The sequence below is a fragment of the Sorex araneus genome, chromosome X, assembly GCF_027595985.1.
Source record: "Sorex araneus isolate mSorAra2 chromosome X, mSorAra2.pri, whole genome shotgun sequence".
Classification (NCBI taxonomy): Eukaryota; Metazoa; Chordata; class Mammalia; order Eulipotyphla; family Soricidae; genus Sorex; species Sorex araneus.
Genome location: NC_073313.1, coordinates 278,250,370 through 278,267,040, shown reverse-complemented (window position 1 = coordinate 278,267,040; position 16,671 = coordinate 278,250,370). Strand labels below are relative to the sequence as shown.

Sequence of the window (16,671 nt, the reverse complement as noted above, 5' to 3'; positions counted from 1 at the left end):
TGCGTGCGTGTGTGTATGTGTATCTGTGTCTGTGTGTGTCTGCTCTAATCTCAGGGGCCAGGCGGGGCAGGGGGAGTTCGGGGATAGAGGGCTCTGCCTCCAGCTCTGACTCGGGGTCCAGGGGCTTCTGAGGGAGCTTCCAGCCACGCAGCCTTGGCACGTGCTCCAGGGCAGAGCTGCACGTCAAGCCCACGGCCGAGCTTAAGGAGAAGAGAGCACAGCTCCCATGGCCGGTCCCTGCACAGCCCCACCCCACGACAGTATTCACACACACACCTGCACACATCTGTGCACATGCAAACACATTCACAGACACGTGCACACTGATGCGTGACAACACCAGAGAAACGCACACGCGTGCGCACACATGCAGGACCGGAGCCATCTGAACCCGGAGTTTTCCCAGAGAACTCAGCGGTGAGCCTGTACAGCACGCACATGCCCGTGGGCCAGGGAGGTGTGTGACCAGCATGCCTGTGCCCCAGCAGGGCCTGTCTTCAGCAGCTCCGAGCTCTCCTCGCCCACAGGTGGGCTGCCCTGCGGCCAGAGGGAGGCCAGGAGAGCTGGACAGTCCCCAGGGAGGCCAGGGCCCAGCAGGAGTGCGCGCCCACCCCGAAGCCCTGAACCCAGGCCCACCCGGCCTCCAGCTCGGCTGTTCAAGGAGTTGCCAGGGACCCGACCCCCCCCCTTTTTTTTGGCTGGTTTCTTAGCAGTGCAGCCGAGGTGACCACCAAGGGGAGCCGGAGAGAAATGGCCTGGCTCAGGCGCAGGGAGGCGCCCACCTGCGGGAGGACCGTCCATGCACCCCTGCAGAGCCTCAGGGCCGTGTTCTGGTGCCGGGCGCTCTCGAGGGCTGCCTGGGGTGCAGGCGGGCAGGGAGGGCTCAGGGTGAGGATGAAGATGAGTGTGTGTGTGCATGTGTGTGTGTCTTTCTAAAACAAACTCCTGCAATTCTGAATGCTGAGTAGGGATAGCCAGTGACACCCCCACCAGGAACTCGCCCCAACTCCTGCCTGGAAGCCCCTGTGAGTGGCCCCCTGGAGGTGCCCTGGGCCGAGCCAGGGTCTCCATGCTGGGGCCTGACAGCCCCTCATGAGGAAAGTGCTGCCAAGGGCTGAACTCAGTCCCCGCGGGCCCCACGGTGCAGGCCCATTCCTCACGGGAGAAGGGGCTTGCTCGGACAGGCTGCAGAGAGTGAACCCCTGCCTGAACCCCACACCAGAGATATTCCCGCCTCCTGGCGGCAGAGAGGCGGGGCAGTCTGCAAAGCCGGGCCAGGGCCAGGGCCAGGGCAGTCAGCCCCACCCGGGCATCAGACAGACCCCGAGTGCAGAGGCAGGCGCGACTCGGCAATTGCATCTGCTCTGTAGAGCTAGAGCAACAGCGCAGGGAGAGAAGCTTCGGCCTCTGATGCGGCTGACCCGGGCTCGGCCCCTGGCACCGTACACGGTCTCCGGAACAATGCCAGAGTGATCTCTGGGTGCAGAGCTAGGAGGAACCCTGAGCATCACCAGGCGTGGCCCCCAACAAACCACAAAGAGCTGCTCCCTTAGGCTCCACGATGGCCCTACCCCTGCCCTGCCTACCCCCATCCCCTCACTCCTCCCCCCTCCGCTTCCTTGGAGCCCACACAGGCGCTCCCTGGCTACCTGGCCGGCCCCACCCTCCCTGTGCTCCCCACACACCCCAGCAGTGATGGGACCCACTGCCAGGGCACATGAGGGGGGACTGGGGGGCTCTGGGAGGCGGCTCAGTGAGAGCCGGGGGGCGAGGGGGACGGCGATGGACCCCGTCAGGCCACTGTGCCAGGGCAAGACGGCCAAGTGACACAGATGGGTGGCCGCGGGGGGCGCAGGATCCCCTCCTCCCAGTGGGGCGCTGGGCATTTCCACTCCCGAGTCATCTGGGCATACCCACCGGCTTCCTGTGCCGAGTCCCCGGCCCACAGCCATGGCTCTGGCTCCAGAAAGGTTTTCCTGGCATGTCACAGCTTAAAATAAACGCTTATGTAAGCGAGATTCTCCGAGCACCAGCCAGGGGAGCAAGTGGGCGCGGCCACCCTCACCAGCCCTGTGCCCACCCCCGCACCGCCACCCTAGGATGGGGGCGTGGGCACTGGGGCGCCTGTGTCCTGGGGGCAGAGGCAGATGCTCAGTGGCCCCCTGAGCACACGGGAGCGCGCCTGCGCACACAAGCGCCCACGTGGGCATGCCAGCACTGGGGACCCTGCTCTGGGCCCCTTCCCCCAAGACCCAGACGAGCTGTGGGGAACCTTCCTGAGCCCCAGCCTGTCCTGTGGGCGGACACCGGGAATGGCTGGGCCTTACCTTCCCACACGCCACCATGGAGAGGGCGACCTGGTACCAGAGATGAAATTCTCCAAACGCAAACTTCATGGCTCGCTCCAGGCACTGCAGGAGAGGGGGAGGTCAGGGCTTCCCCCTCGGCCCCCAAGGAACCATTCGCCCGTATCCCTGCCCCGGGCCCACCGGGTCTCCCGGCCCCTCTGGTCGCTCTCACTTCCTAGAAACCACCTCCCAGAGTGACAGGGGAAAGCAGAGGACAGGGTCTGTGAAGGTGCTTCAAAGATTGTCGACTGCCGTGAAATGGGAACAGCTGGGCTGGAGAGACAGCACAGCGGGGTGGGCGCTGGCCCCGGACACGCCGACCTGGCTCCATCCCACAGCCCATCTGCTCCCCCGAGCCTGCCAGATTCAGACCGGGCCCGAGGGTGGGAGATGCCCCCGGCTGGCATGTGGGCGGCCCTGCAGCACAGGGATCCCACCTGCCTCCAGGCACCAGACCAGGGCCAGGAACTGGGCGCAGCAGGGCCGAGGGGTGGGGGTGACCTGACAGCCACCCACAGAAGCAGTTCCAGCCACCCTCAGGCGGGCAGGGTGGGTAGTCCTGAGCCCCTTGCCCGCAGGAGAAGGCCGGTCCTGCAGGGTGTGCCCACCTACCTCGGAAAGCATGGCGTACTGGCCACGCCTGCCCAGCGTGATGCTCAGCAGGTCGTAGATGGCCGAGGCGTTCTGCAGGCTCACGGCCCGGCCCTCTGCCTGCTCGGGCGCCCGGCTCAGCACCACGTCCCGAGTGGCCTGGGGAGGGGCGAGAGTGAAGGACAGAAACAATCACGGAGGGCAGTGCCCACGGTCTGTCTGGCTGCTGACCCGGCCAGGTGGCGCAGTCCCAGATGTGCCACACTGCTCCCCCTCGGGTCTCTCCCACCGCTGTGCCCCCGCCCGCTGGGCAGAGGAAGTTCTCCTGAAACTGGATTCTTTCCTGCTCTATCCCTGGGCACACCCAGCTGTGCTCAGGGTCACTCCTGGCAGACTGGGGACCCTATGGGACCCAGGGATCTACCCGGGTGCCCTCTGTTATCTCGCTAACCCCCTTAGGAGTTTCCTCGGTAAGGCTCTTGATGCTCAGCAAAACACTGACTTTGTTTTGAGAACACACCAGCAGTGCTCAGGGTCACTCCTGCAGGTACTGGGGGACCATCTGGGATGTCGGGGCTCCAACCCCCCGCCTGGGTCAGCTGTGTGCAAAGCAAGTGACCTCCCTGCTGCCCTACCGCTCCGGCCCCTCTTTCCTCCCTCCTATGCCTGCACCAGACCCCTTTTCCCACAGGATGAAGGGGTGCAGTGGCCCTTCGACCCAAGCCCACTGCTCTGACCCACACGGGGTCCCAGAGGCCCCTCACCCCATGGGAAGGCTGGTAAGCAAGCACAAACCTGGCACGCCGGGGTAAGGCGAGAAGCAGGTGGGGATGCCAGAGACCCCCTCCCTTCCCAGGGCCCACCCCCAAGAGCGTCGGCAGGGAGGGAGCCGATTCCGAGGCAGGAGCCATTTCCCAGAGCCTTGAGGGGGCACAACAGGGCCTGCTCTACCCCGAGCCACAGAGGGTGGCAGCCAGGCTGGACACGGTCCTCGGGAGGGCTGAGGACAAGGTCCACGGCCGCTGGACTCTGACGGGAAGTTGTGGTGGGCCAGGAGGTGGGAAAGAGAGGGACGGGGAGCAGGGAGGGGTGGTGTGGTGGTGTGGTCTAGGACTGACCCTGCAGGTCTTGGGGCCCCAGCCACGGCCCCTCCCAGGCCTGCCGGGGCTGTGCCCCCACGGCGCTGCCTCTCCCCCAGCCCAGCCATCCTCCTGCCTTCAATCCCCCTGCCTGGCTTCTCAGCCAGCACCTGACACAGGCCAGACCCGAGGCCTACCGCGGATGCCAGCCCCCCATCCCCCTCCTCCCTGTGCCCCCGCAGTGCTCTGCTCAGCCCACAGGGCCTCGGCGGCTGACTCAGCAGGACCCCTGTGGGCTGGGCAGCCCAGGCTGTGACCATGGCGGGGGGGGGGGGGGGCAAGGGAGGGAGCACGCAGAGTCCCGTGCAGCCAAGGGCTTCCAAGGACACGCCAGTTCTCCGGCCATCCAGGGCACGGCTCGAAGCTCACGCCTGACTCAGCTCAGGGGACAGTGCCCGGGTCGGCTGTACCATCCCAACAGCTGTGGGGCAGCCCTGGGCAGGAAGCAGGGGCATGGAAGGGACACTCTCTCGTCACCTGCCTTTCTAGCCTTGAAGTGACGCGGACGACCGCCCACCATCCCCGCTGTCTGACCCACAGCCACCCGCCCGCCTCTGGGCTTCTGTCCACTGGGTTGAGAAATAAAGTACACACGAGGCACTCATGCTCCTGTCTCCCCCGGCCCTTCCCACAGCGGGGCAGGTGGGAGCCGAAGGCCAGCACTGCCCCCTGAAACCCAACGGCATCCCTCAAACCCATCGAACCCAGACAAACGGCAACTCTCTGATATGAGCCAGTGCACTAGGCCCTCCCCCCTCCCCTCCCCCCTCCCCTCCCCTCCCCTCTCCTCTCTCCCCCTTTCTCTTTCTCCCTCCCTTCCTTCCTCCCCTCCCTCTCTCCCTCCCTCTCTCCCTCCCTCTCTCCCTTCCTTCCTTTCCTTCTTTTTCTTTCTCCTTTTTGGGCCACAGCCAGGGGTGCTCAGGGGTACTGCCTCTGCACTCAGGAATCACTCACTCCTGGTGGGGCTGGAGCGATGGCACAGCGGGTAGGGCATTTGCCTTGCACGCGGCTGACCCGGGTTTGATTCCCAGCATCCCATAGGGTCCCCCGAGCACCACCAGGAATAATTCCTGAGTGCAGAGCTAGGAGTAACCCCTGTGCATCGCTGGGTGTGACCAAAAAAGAAAAAAAAAAGAAAAGAAAGGAATCACTCCTGGTGGTTCTCAGGGGACCCTGTGGGGTGCTGGGGGTTAAATCTGGGTCGCCCGCCCTCCCCACTATACTATCCCTCCAATCTCCCTTCCATTTGTATCCTGATTTCCTGGGCCCAGACCTTGACAAAAATGGTCTCATTCGACCCATTTTCCAGAGCACTGAGAATCAGGGAGGGAAGAATGTTCCAGATGCCAAGCCCCTGGTGCCCAGCCCAGGCCCCACCCCATCCTCCATGCCCTCCCTGTCCCGTCTTAGCAGTCCCAGCCCAACCGCCAGCAGGACACAGGGACTGAGGGTCCGGTTTGCTGCAGCACCTCGCCTGCTTCTCACGGGTCAGAAGAGGCCCGAGCCCCAGGGTCACGGTCACTCCTTCTGACCTGAACACCAGAACGTCTGCCCATCCCCAACACAAACACCACGAGGGAGAAGCCAGGAGTCGGGGCCGAGCTGCCACAGCTGCGGCGACAGCTCCCAAGCAGGGGGAGCCCAGCAGGGCTAATGTGAGGTGGACAGGAAGGACGGACGCATGGACAAGTAGGTCCTGCGTGGGCAGATGGACAGGGCACTGGGTGGGCAGGCACGGGGGGAGGAAGAGGGTGACAAGTTCGAGTCTGAAGACGCCTCCAGCGAGTCACCCCGTCTCAGGACATGCACCGTGTGGTTCCGTGACACCACTTAGCAGGACCAGACAGCTTCTCTCCATCTCGTGGAAGACACGTCCATTCTCACTGTCTCGGCTCACGGGAAACCATCCCGGGCAGCCCCCAGCGGGCCGGAGCACTCGGGGCAGGGGCATCGTGCAGGAAGGCGGCGGGGCGGGGGGGAGGCAGGTGGCAAGTGACCGCCGCTGTCCTAGACCGTTCTCCCCACACCCACCCTCAGCATCTTGGCCCAGGCAGCTCCCTGGGGGCAGGGCAGAGGCCCGGGCGGGCAGGCCTGGCCCACAGGAACCGTTCTCTAAGGCCAGGGCCACGAGCAGGCGCCCCCCGACCCGATGACAACCTCTCACCGCCCGGGCCAGTGTCCCCCCGCCTGTGGCCCGCTGGCCCATGCTGTCTGGGGGCCTTGGGGCTCAGGAACCAGCCCCTGGGGCCATGCCTCGCCCTCTCTAGGCCCGAGCAAGGCAAGATGGACAAAAAGACGCCAAGACTTTTGGGGCTGCGGGCAGGGCGGGGTTCGGGTTGGTGCTGGGAGCCCAGGACGGGTGCACCCCCTGCCCCCCCCCGGCCCCATTCCTGGGGTTTCAGAGCAGATGCAGAGGGGAGAGAGGGGCTGGGACAGGGCTGGGCCCGTGCGTGTGTGCACGTGTGTGCGGGGTGGGCTCACCATGGACTCGCTCAGCAGCAGCAGCAGCAGGGCCTCCTCCACGTTGTCCTTGGGGCAGTAGAGGCTGCAAGACACACCTGCATAATTCACAGGGACCCGACACCGGGAGGCTGCTGGCCAGGCCAGGCCCCCAGGGACACGGCGGGAAGCCGCCCTGAGGGGAGAGTAAGGGAGGGCAGGGGAGGGGAAGGCAGGCCAGGCAGGGCGGGCATCGCGGGGGCACTCACTTGTCGCCCTCGTAGAGGTGCGGCCTGCGCAGGGCCTGCGTGAGGAAGGCCTTCTCCTCCCTGGCCGTGAGCTCGGGCAGCGGGCGCGACAGCGGCCCCCAGTAGCAGTCCTCGCTCAGGGAGTGCAGCAGCACGCCCGCCAGCTGCTTGGCCGCCACCTGCGGGGGGGAGCCGCGTCAGGGGCCACAGGGGCCGCGCCCTCGCTCAGCACCTCCCCTCAGTGGGTGTAGGGGGACCCGTGGCCACAGCCGGCCACGTGGGGCTGGCTTATGACTGTGCTCAGGGAGCCCCGTGCGGCACTGGTGGGGAGGGAGGCAGGGGCGAGCAGGGTGGGGAGGGAGGCAGGCCTGTCTGACGCCCATCGTCGTGAGCCCAGGCGGGCTGCGGCTGCCCTGTGTCCTCCCCCTTCCCGGCCCGAGCAGAGCCGCCTCCTGCTTACCACTTTGAAGCTCTGCGTGGCCTTGGTCTCCACGGTCCGCAGCACCTCCCGAAGCTCCCGCATGCCCTTCACCACGTTCCTGGGGGGAGACAGCGCGGGCACACTAGCGGCCGGCTCCCCACTGCGCCAGAGGCGGGCAGTACTGGGACCCAGGCCAGGCCGGCCTCAACTTCTCCACCTTCAGAGCCACATCCGGCCAGCGCGGCACCTGCCCGCCCCCCCCCCCCCCCCAGGATGTCCCTGCATGACCGGAAATAATGCTACCATGTTGAGAGTTCCTCACAGAAAGGAACGTGGTCGCCGAGTCCAAAGACTGTGCCCCGCCCTGTGGGGCCTGCACCCCTCCTCTTGCACCCGCAAAGCAAGTTTCTTTCCATTTTGGTTTTGGGGCCACAGCCAGCAGTGCTCAGGGAACTGCAAGCAGCACTGGGGGTGAAGCAGAGACGGGGGTGAGGAAGGAAAGGGCCCTGCCCACTGCACCATCTCTCTGGCCCCGCAAACTGCCCTTTCTCAGCACACCGAGCACCCTGGCCTTCAGCTCAGCTCGCTGTTAGGTGGACACCACAGTGGCAGGTTCTGCCCACAGACACTCACCACATGCTACTTGCACCCTCCTGCTTCTTTTCACTCAACAACTACTAAAGGAAACACTGAAGCACGGTGCCCAGCTGCGGTCCCTGCGTCAAGGCCTGGCGGGCAAGACCAGGAGACTCTTGGCCCACCGCCACTCGGTTCTGCCGCCCAGCTCCCAGAACTGCCCGCGCGTCTCCTGTTCATCCCTCCCAGAATGAACTGGTTTATGAGAAGCTGAGGCTCCCGCCCGAGCATCAGGAGCCGCCCAGGACGGTGCCGAGCAGGTCTTTCCGGAGGCCCCTCCAGTAAACGGACCCGGCTCTGCCTATGCCATCTTGCTCCCTGGGACAGTTCTGGACACCCCACAGCTTGGGCCAGCGGGGCCTAGGACTGGGCAGCTCCCCCGAACCCTTTATTACAGAAAGAAAGAAGTCTGCTTTCCGGGCCACCCTGGCAGTGCTCAGGGCTCCCTCCTGGTGGCGCCTGGGAGCCAGTATGGGGTGCTAGGTCAACTGTCAAAGCAAACGCGGTGGGCTGCGAAGGCCACAGGCCGAGGTGGGCTGGACCCAGGGCCACCCCAGGGCATCACAGCCCGATCTGCGAGTGATTTTCCACTCTGCGGGCGACCTGCCAGCCAGCTCCTGGCACCGGGTGGCTGCTGGAGCAGGAGGGGCCCCGGGCCGCGGCCCCCGTGTCCAGCCCGCCAGACTCTGCTCTGAAGACGCCGGGAGAGACCCAGACAGGCAGGCCCTGAGAAGGACGCGGCAGCCTCTCCCTCCTCGCGTGGCGAGTCCCCAAGCCCAGGGGTCTCAGGGAAGCTAGAACATCCCCTCAGGGCCCTGCAGACCCCCCACCGTGGATCCAGGCAGGGACGTAAGGAGAGGCCCCAGCACAGGGCGGCCCCTGCAGGCACGGGGCCCTGGCGGGGGATACAGGGGCACAGCCAGCTGGACGCTGGTCAGGCCAAGTTCAACTTGAGCCGCCGAGCTGCCCACCCCACCCCGGAGCCAGACCATCGCCCTGGGGAGTGGACACTGCTGCCCCGGCTCAGGCCACACCTGTGCAGGCGTGCACAGTGAGGAAAGGCGGGAGGGGTGCCCGTGGCAGGGCCCACGAGACCCCCACAGAGGGCCCACTGGGGCCGAGTTTCCCAGGGCCAGTGTCCAGGGCGGCCAGCACGGGCTGGCAGCTGAATGCGGCTGGCTAGCGCAGAGCAGGGGTCTCCCGGGCGGAGCAGCCCTTCTGCTCACCACGAGGGCCAGGTAAGCATGGCACCCGCGCGCAAACAAGCCACACATCACACACCTACTCCACACGCCAAGCCACACGACACTACACATGTGCTACACAGAACACATACCATATGTGAAACAACCACAATGCACTCGGCACACTGCAGACTATGCCACACGCCATGCCACACACCACACATGACGTGCCTCACACACAAAGTTTTCATGAAGCTGGAAGACCTCTGAGCCAGAGGATCCCTCTCTGCTGCCTGGTTTTGGCTCGCTCAGTACATACTGCTTTATTTATTTATTTATTTATTTATTTATTTATTTATTTTGCTTTTTGGGTCACACCTGGCGATGCACAGGGGTTACTCCTGGCTCTGCACTCAGGAATCACCCCCGGCGGTGCTCAGGGGACCATATGGGATGCTGGGATTCGAACCGGGGTTGGCCGCGTGCAAGGCAAACGCCCTGCCCGCTGTGCTATCACTCCAGCCCCATACTGCTTTAGAATTTAAAAACATTGTTTTTTTTTTTAAAGAATAAGCACAGAGGGACAAACTTCCAAACACAGATTCAAGAGAACTGCAGACAGGAGCCTTAAGCAGCAACCACTGCACTCTGTAACGATCTGTCACACTGAAGGCAGGCAGTGAGGGGTGGTGGGGCAGGGTGCAGAGGGCAGCTGGGAGCACCGGGAAGGGCAGCTGGGAGCACTGGGGGAGGTAATCTGGGAGCACGGGGAGGGCAGCTGGGAGCACTGGGGGAGGGATCTGGATGAGTTATTGTGTGCCTAAAACGCAGTCCTCAGACACTCTGTAAATCATGGCTCTTTAATGAAAACAAACACAAAGAGACAGGACCGGGCAGAGGGCACTCGTCTTGCAGGCGGACGCCCCGGGTTCAGAGCCGGCAGCCCATGTGGTCCCCCAAGTCTGCCAGGGGCGATTCTGAGAGCAGTCAGGGGTCAGCCCTGAGCACTACCAGGGGCAGCCCCCAAACCAAATAATAACAATAAATAATAAGCAATAATAATAATAAGCAATAATAATCTAATTTAAAGAATAAGCACCACGCTTACAGCCCACTGGTCCCATGGCCAGGCTCCACCAGCTGCGGGGTAAGGAGGAGAAACGGCCAAGCAAGGCAGGAGCATGGACGTGGACAATGGGTGTCCGGCCTTGCTGCCTGACCCGGGGGCGCACTCCAGGCCGTCGGGAAGGGAGCCCCCTCCTGGCAGCTGCCTGCCGCACTACTCGGGGCTGGCTCCCAGCGGAGTGCGTGGCTGCCCTCTGGTGGCGGCCCAGGAAATGGTCCGTGCCCAGGTGCCAGCACTTCTTCCAGGGCCACCAGGACTGCCAGAGCCAGATGTACGGATGCATGGTGGAAACTGCTGGATCCATGGGGCGGGAACCAGGGAAAAGGGAGTGACCCCCGAGACCCGAGTGAGCGGCTAACCAGGCAGTGGGTTTGGACTGGCCAGCACCGGGCCGTCCACAATGCCCTCGGGTAGGACCCGTCACTGCAGGCTGGGGCAGTCACCGGCGCTCAGATGCCAGCCCGGCAGCTGCTGCCAGTGCCCAGCCCTGCTCCCCACCGTGAACTGTCTCCTCGTGCCCCTGCACCCCTGCACCTCGCCTCATGGCCTTCTCCCGCTCCTGCCAGCTCCAAAGGCTGCAGCCCTGCCAGGTTCCAACCAGCTGGGCCCTGGAAAAGTACAACGGGGAGGGCATTTGCCTTCTGAGCGGCCGACCCAGGTTCAATCCCCGGCATCCCATATGGTCCCCTGAGCACCACCAGGAGTGACTCCAGAGTGCAGAGCCAGGAGGGAACCCCCGAGCATCACCAGGTGTGACTCAAAAAGAAAAAAAAAAAGAAAATAAATACTTTCTAGGGGCAAGAGTGATAGCACAGCGGGTACAGAGCTTGCTTGCACACTGTCAACTCAGGTTCGATCCCCGACATCCCATATGGTCCCCTGAGCACTACCAGGAATAATTCCTGAGTGCAGAGCTGGGAGGAACCCCTGAGCATCACTGGATGTGACCCAAAAGGCAAAAAAATAAAACATAATAAACCAATAAATGTACAGGAAAAATATTAGATCTGGCAATTCACTGAGGGGATTGGAACTTTATCTGATGGTCACAATAGAGGAGGACCCGCTCTGGGTGGCCAGCGGATGGGCAGGGGAGGGGCATAGGGTGGCCACGGGCACACACAGACCCCGTCCAGCACCAAGCCGATGGCTCCCCAGTGACCAGACTCTGCTTTCCTGCTCCACTGAGTACACGGAAGGGCATTAGCGCCCAGCAGGCACGGGCGGGCCGGCCGGCACAGCTGCCCTTAGGAATCTCTCCTGTCAAGCCCCCCCGCCCCCGCGCCACCCCAGTGGCTGGCCGTGGTGTGTTCGGGTTGTCGCAGGAAGGCCTCAGCCTTCCAGGGCTGGGAAGGCGGAATTGTGTGACCAAGGAAGAAAGGACGGCTCTGGGAGGGGACGGGTGACCAGGGGAGAGGCCAGAGCTATCGGGGGACGGCCCTAGGCGGGAGCCTTCTGGGCCGCAGCCCCCACAAGCAGCCCTTGGCAGGCTCCAGGTCAGGGGGAGGCCATCGGAGGCGCAGAGGTGGCAGGCTTTGGGCCTTGGCTGGCTGTACTGGGGCTGACTCTGGGGTCCCTTAACCCTAGTGATCCCTCCAGTCCTCGGGGTTCATGGATGCAATGTCTTCTTAGCATATTTAAAAAACCACAAATCACAATCATGAAATCCCATTAATCATTGATTTCTCGAGCGGGCTCAGTAACCTCTCCATTCATCCTTTCCCTGAGACCTTAGAAGACTCTCTCGACTCTGCCCAATCAAAGATGTCGCACTGGAGGCTCTTTCAGGGTCTGGGGAATGGAATTCAGCTTGTTACTGGATTTAGCATATGAATACACCATGGGAAGCTTGCAAGGCTGTCCCATGTGGGCAGGAAACTCTCAGAAGATTGCCAGTTTCTCCCTGAGGGAGAAGTAGGCTACAAGATATCGGGCGTCCGCAAAGCGGCCGCACGCTTCTGAGAACTTGCTTTTAAGTCTCTGGATGTTGGCCGTTGATGGGATTACACACACCTGGGTTCCTCTGCTGGTACCTTCATGCATGAGGCCTGTCTGAACGTGTGGAGAGGGGCCTCCAGCATGGCTGTAGCTAGGTTCTGGTGGTCTTCGGCCGCCGGGAGCTCCGCTCGAGGGGGAAGACAGCCAGGCGTGCGGGCAAGAGACTCTCTGCCCTTTAAAATAATACAGGACCAGAGTGTCCACTCCGCGGCGGAGCATGCCTGCAGTGAACCAGGCCAGCGAGGGGGCACTGGGCAGGCCCTGCCAGGAGGGGATGCTCACACCAGCTCCCTCTGGGCTCAGGGCATGCAGGAAAAGGCGTGGTCCTAGCAGCAACCCCACGTGTCCGTGGGCCCAAAAGCAACGATGGGACAGCCTCCCCCAGGGCACTCGGAGAGAAGCAGGAGCGTGTGGCCGAGCAAGGGACCGGCAGCACCAGGGCAGCCGCCTCCAGCTCTGCCCAGGCAGCGGGGCCTCCAGCGGCCAGCACTGCGGGCCAGGGCTGAAGGGCACGTGACACGCGGCCTGGCCTGGGGAGTGTCCAGGCTGATGGCAGGGGCACCTCGGCAGGGGGCGGATAAGGTTCCCAGGGAGAGAAGCTGGCGGGCCGGGATGCCCCACCCTCACCTGGCGTCTCTGGGCACCTCTGGGCGTCCAGGGCCCGTCCACACTGGGAACAAGCTGCTCGGCCCAATGCCAGGTCCCTGTCATCACTTCCTGGCCCGCCAGCCCCTGAGCGCTGTCCCCACACCCGCGGCCCCAGGGGCCCGGGGGCTGCACCTCACCCCCTTCGGTCCTCCTGTAGCCCCGGCCAGCACGCACCCTGCCCACCCCTCCCCTGCCACCACCTACCCCTTCTTCAGGTTGGTCACGTAGGCACTCTGTAGCGCAGCCTCCAGGAAGTAGGAGAGCTCAAAGTCAGCCGGGGGTGAGCCCTTCAGGGGCCGCGAGGCGCTGTTACTCGAGACCTGCGGGCACACGGGGCACGAGGGCAGCACTCCCGCCACGCTGTGACCCAGAACCAACCCCACCGAGACACGGCCGAGCTCCGGGAGGCGGGAGAACCTGCCCCACACCGCAGGGCATGCAGCTCAGCAGACCTAAAACCAGCGAGAAGAACCCTAAGGTAGCTCACTAGGCAGTGCTCGCAGGAGCCCTGCAGTTGGGCCGTCCACACGCAGGTGAGGAGGCTGCAGGTCGGAAACCACAGTGCCGGCAGGGCCCAGGCCATGAGCTCAGCTGCAGCTGCTTCTGCCACTTCCTGCTCCCCCTGCCACCCTGCGTGCACATCACTCACAGGAGAGGAACACTTGGCCACTGCCCTGGTCATCTGGCATGCAGAGGCCTCCCAGCGCCACCACAATGGACCAGCCAGCAATCAGGGTGAGAGAATCCGGGGCCAACAGGGCAGGGCTAAGCGAGGCTGCCTGTGCACGTCCCCCGAGGGAGGGAGAATGGGGCAACCCGGAATGCTGACCCGGAACTGCCTCTTGGAAGCTCCGGGCACGCCCCAGAGCCAGGACAGCGCAGCTGGGCACCCAGGCGGACCTGCACACCTGCTTCCCAGAGGTGCCTGGGTCTGGATGGGCACGCGGGCGCCAGCAGCGAGCAGCCTGCCCTGCTAGCCTCTGAATGAGTTTCGGGCCAGGAGAGAGTGTAGTGGTTGGCACCCATGCCAGGGGGCAGCCGAGCCATGAAATTCTGACATGGCCTTGCCACCCCGCCCCCCTGCCCCGAGCACTGCAGGCGCGGCTGGATGGGTGCCTGGGCACCCCAGCACGGCAGGCAGCACGGCCTCCTCGGGCATGGGCTCTGCGCGGTGGCCCAGACGCTGGTGGCCCCTGGGCCTCCCGAGGGCCTCTTGGGAACCCCCACCCAAATAAAAAACAACAGGGGGCCAGAGGAACAGTACAGAGGGGAGGGCGCGGGCCTTCCAGGGTTCGATCCCTGGCACCCCACAGGCTCCCCAAGCACCGCTAGGAATCAGCCCTGAGCCATGCTGGTGTGGCCCCCAAACAAAAACAAACTCTCCTTTCTTCCAGTGGAACCTGGTTCCAGTGCTTCGTGGGTGAGACACCCAGGCTTGGTCCCTGGCACTGCCTGGCACCCGGAGTACCCCTGGAACAATTCCTGGGGCGGGGCCCACAGATGAAACGAAAGCCAGGAGGGTCACAGCCCTGTGAGAGTCAGTGGCCAGAGCTGCCCGGGGCCCTCACCTTCTCCAGCTCCTGCAGGAACACCTGCGCGATCCACGAGGCCCTCTCAAAGCAGGCGATCACCTCCTCCTCCCGCTCGGTCTGCCGGCAGCGGGAAGCGATGGAGCTGGGCAGGCGTTCCAGGGACAGGCCTGCAGGGGAAGACGCGGCTCAGCACAGCCCGTGGGCTCTGGCAGGGCGCCCGAAGGGCACAGGGGCAGGCGGGGGGCAGGGGGCTGAAGCGGTGATGAGATTAGCAGCGGTGGAGCTGAGCGGCAGGCCAGCAGGCGACAGTCATGCCCGCGTGGGGGCAGGGTCACTGCGGCACCCCCAAGTCCGACTCCTCCTGCCTTCCAGGGCAGCGCCCCCACCCCAACCTTTCGGCAAAGCTCTGTGCCCTACAGATAGTTCGTGCCAGCCTAGGGCTTCTGGGCCAGAGGCAAGACCTGGGGTGTGTGTGGCCGGCTGCTGTCCACCCAGAGGGCACTCAAGAGTCCTGCGGCACGCAGGGGTCTCAACTCTGGCACTCCCTGAGCCCCGCCAGGAGTGAGCTGCAGGTGTGACTCCCCCAAACCAAAATTAAAATAAAAGTAAAGCCCCATGGCCTGCGTGTGGCCACCACGGCTCTCTGGTGTAGACGGGGAAGCTGCCCACTGTGCGCCATGCTTCCCGCGGTCATGGAGAATGAATACGGGGCTGGGGGTGCTCGGGCTGGCAGGCAGCCGCAAGCGGCCAGGGGACAGCCGAGGAGACAGACTGAAAGCTCGAAGCAGGCAGGACAGTTGGGCCTCCAGGAGACAAGGGAACACAGTCAGGCTCACTTGAAGCAAAAACACAGAGAAAAACAGCTAGATTTGGAGTCTTAAAACAGAAAGAGAAAGAAAGAAAGAAAGAAAGAAAGAAAGAAAGAAAGAAAGAAAGAAAGAAAGAAAGAAAGAAAGAAAGAAAGAAAGAAAGAAAGAAAAAGAAAGAGAAAAAAAGTGAATAAATGCAGTCATTTGCAGTGACACTACAGAGAAAAACAACTAGATGTAGGCCCTTTGAAAAGGGCGGGGTAAGGAATGAGTACACTCTGAGTCACATGGGAAAGTCTCTGTGGACGGAGGGAGTGGGCCCAGGCCTCCTGACCACAGGCCGCCAAGCCCAGCGTCCACCTTCCTTCCTGAGGTCACGGCACTTTGAGCTACTTCTGCCCCTGGTGACTGGCTCAGACCTGACGCACAACTGCTGGCCTGGCCCGGGAGGGCCCAGTGGCCGTGCCTAAGGCAGCTGAGCAGAACCTGGGTCGGGACATGGGTCCCAGCCACAGCGCAGGCCTCACAGGAGTGGGGTCCACCCTGGCAGCACCCCCCACCACATGGCCCACCCCACTGCCTAGAGATCCCTCAAGTCACATTTTTTAAAAGAAGAACTGAAAGGCCAGAGCAACAGCACAACTGTTACAGCACTTCCCTCGCACACGGCTGACTCAGGTTTGATCCCCGCCACCACATATGGTGCCTGAGCACTGCCAGGAGAGACCCCTGAGCACAGAACCGGGAGTGATCCCCGAGCAGAGCCAGGAGTGATCCCTGAGCACAGTACTGGGAGTGATCCCTGAGCACCAAGCTGGGAGTGATCCCTGAGCACTGCCAGGAGTGATTCCTGAGCACAGAGCCAGGAGTAATCCCTGAGCAGTGAACTGGGAGTGATTCCTGAGCACAGAGCCAGGAGTAATCCCTGAGCAGTGAACTGGGAGTGATTCCTGAGCACAGAGCCAGGAGTGGTCCCTGAGCATCGCTAGAAGTGATCCCTGAGCACAGAGCTGGGAGTGACCCCTGAACACAGAGCTGGGAGTGAGTCCTGAGCACAGAGCCAGGAGTGAGCCCTGAGCAGAGAGCTGGGAGTCCTGAGCACTCTGTCATCTCTTCCTCACCCAAAGAAAAATAATTAATTCTCAACTCTCCTGCTCTGCAGCCCCGACACCCACCTATGATGGAGCCCTTGACATTCAAGCACCCAAATCCCTTCTCTGGGGAGGGGCAGGGGGGGCCTTGCTGCAGGGACTGCCCGCTGCATCTCTCCGTGGTCGCAGACGCCTGCTGTGCGCTCGCCCAGCCCCATCTCAGGGCTGCAGAGCCCGTGTCTGTGCCTTCCAGGCCCCCAGGTGACGGTGTGTGCACAGCAGGGGACGGGGCAGAGGGCAGGCCTATCGTGACAACCAGTGACGACATCCCTGTCCCCAGCCTCGCCCAAGAACACCGCCCTCCCCTCTGCCATCGGGCACTTCCGGCCCCCAAAAGGTAACTGTCGGGGCTTATGAACGGGGTCTACAGCCCCGGGTGGGGGTCTGGGGGAGACCCTTCC

At 63.4% G+C, this 16,671-nt stretch overlaps 1 protein-coding gene across 1 annotated transcript in view; it reads right to left on the bottom strand.

Annotated features, from left to right (window-relative positions):
• Positions 1-16,671, bottom strand: part of TTC7A (tetratricopeptide repeat domain 7A) — a 67,793-nt gene that overhangs the window by 28,814 nt on the left and 22,308 nt on the right. The window contains exons 4-10 of the mRNA XM_055122595.1: positions 14,347-14,477; positions 12,983-13,098; positions 7,226-7,304; positions 6,787-6,944; positions 6,560-6,623; positions 2,961-3,098; positions 2,328-2,411 (exon numbers count right to left, since the gene is read on the bottom strand). Coding sequence (XP_054978570.1) covers positions 2,328-2,411; positions 2,961-3,098; positions 6,560-6,623; positions 6,787-6,944; positions 7,226-7,304; positions 12,983-13,098; positions 14,347-14,477 — 770 coding nt within the window. The remainder of the gene's footprint in view (positions 1-2,327; positions 2,412-2,960; positions 3,099-6,559; positions 6,624-6,786; positions 6,945-7,225; positions 7,305-12,982; positions 13,099-14,346; positions 14,478-16,671) is intronic.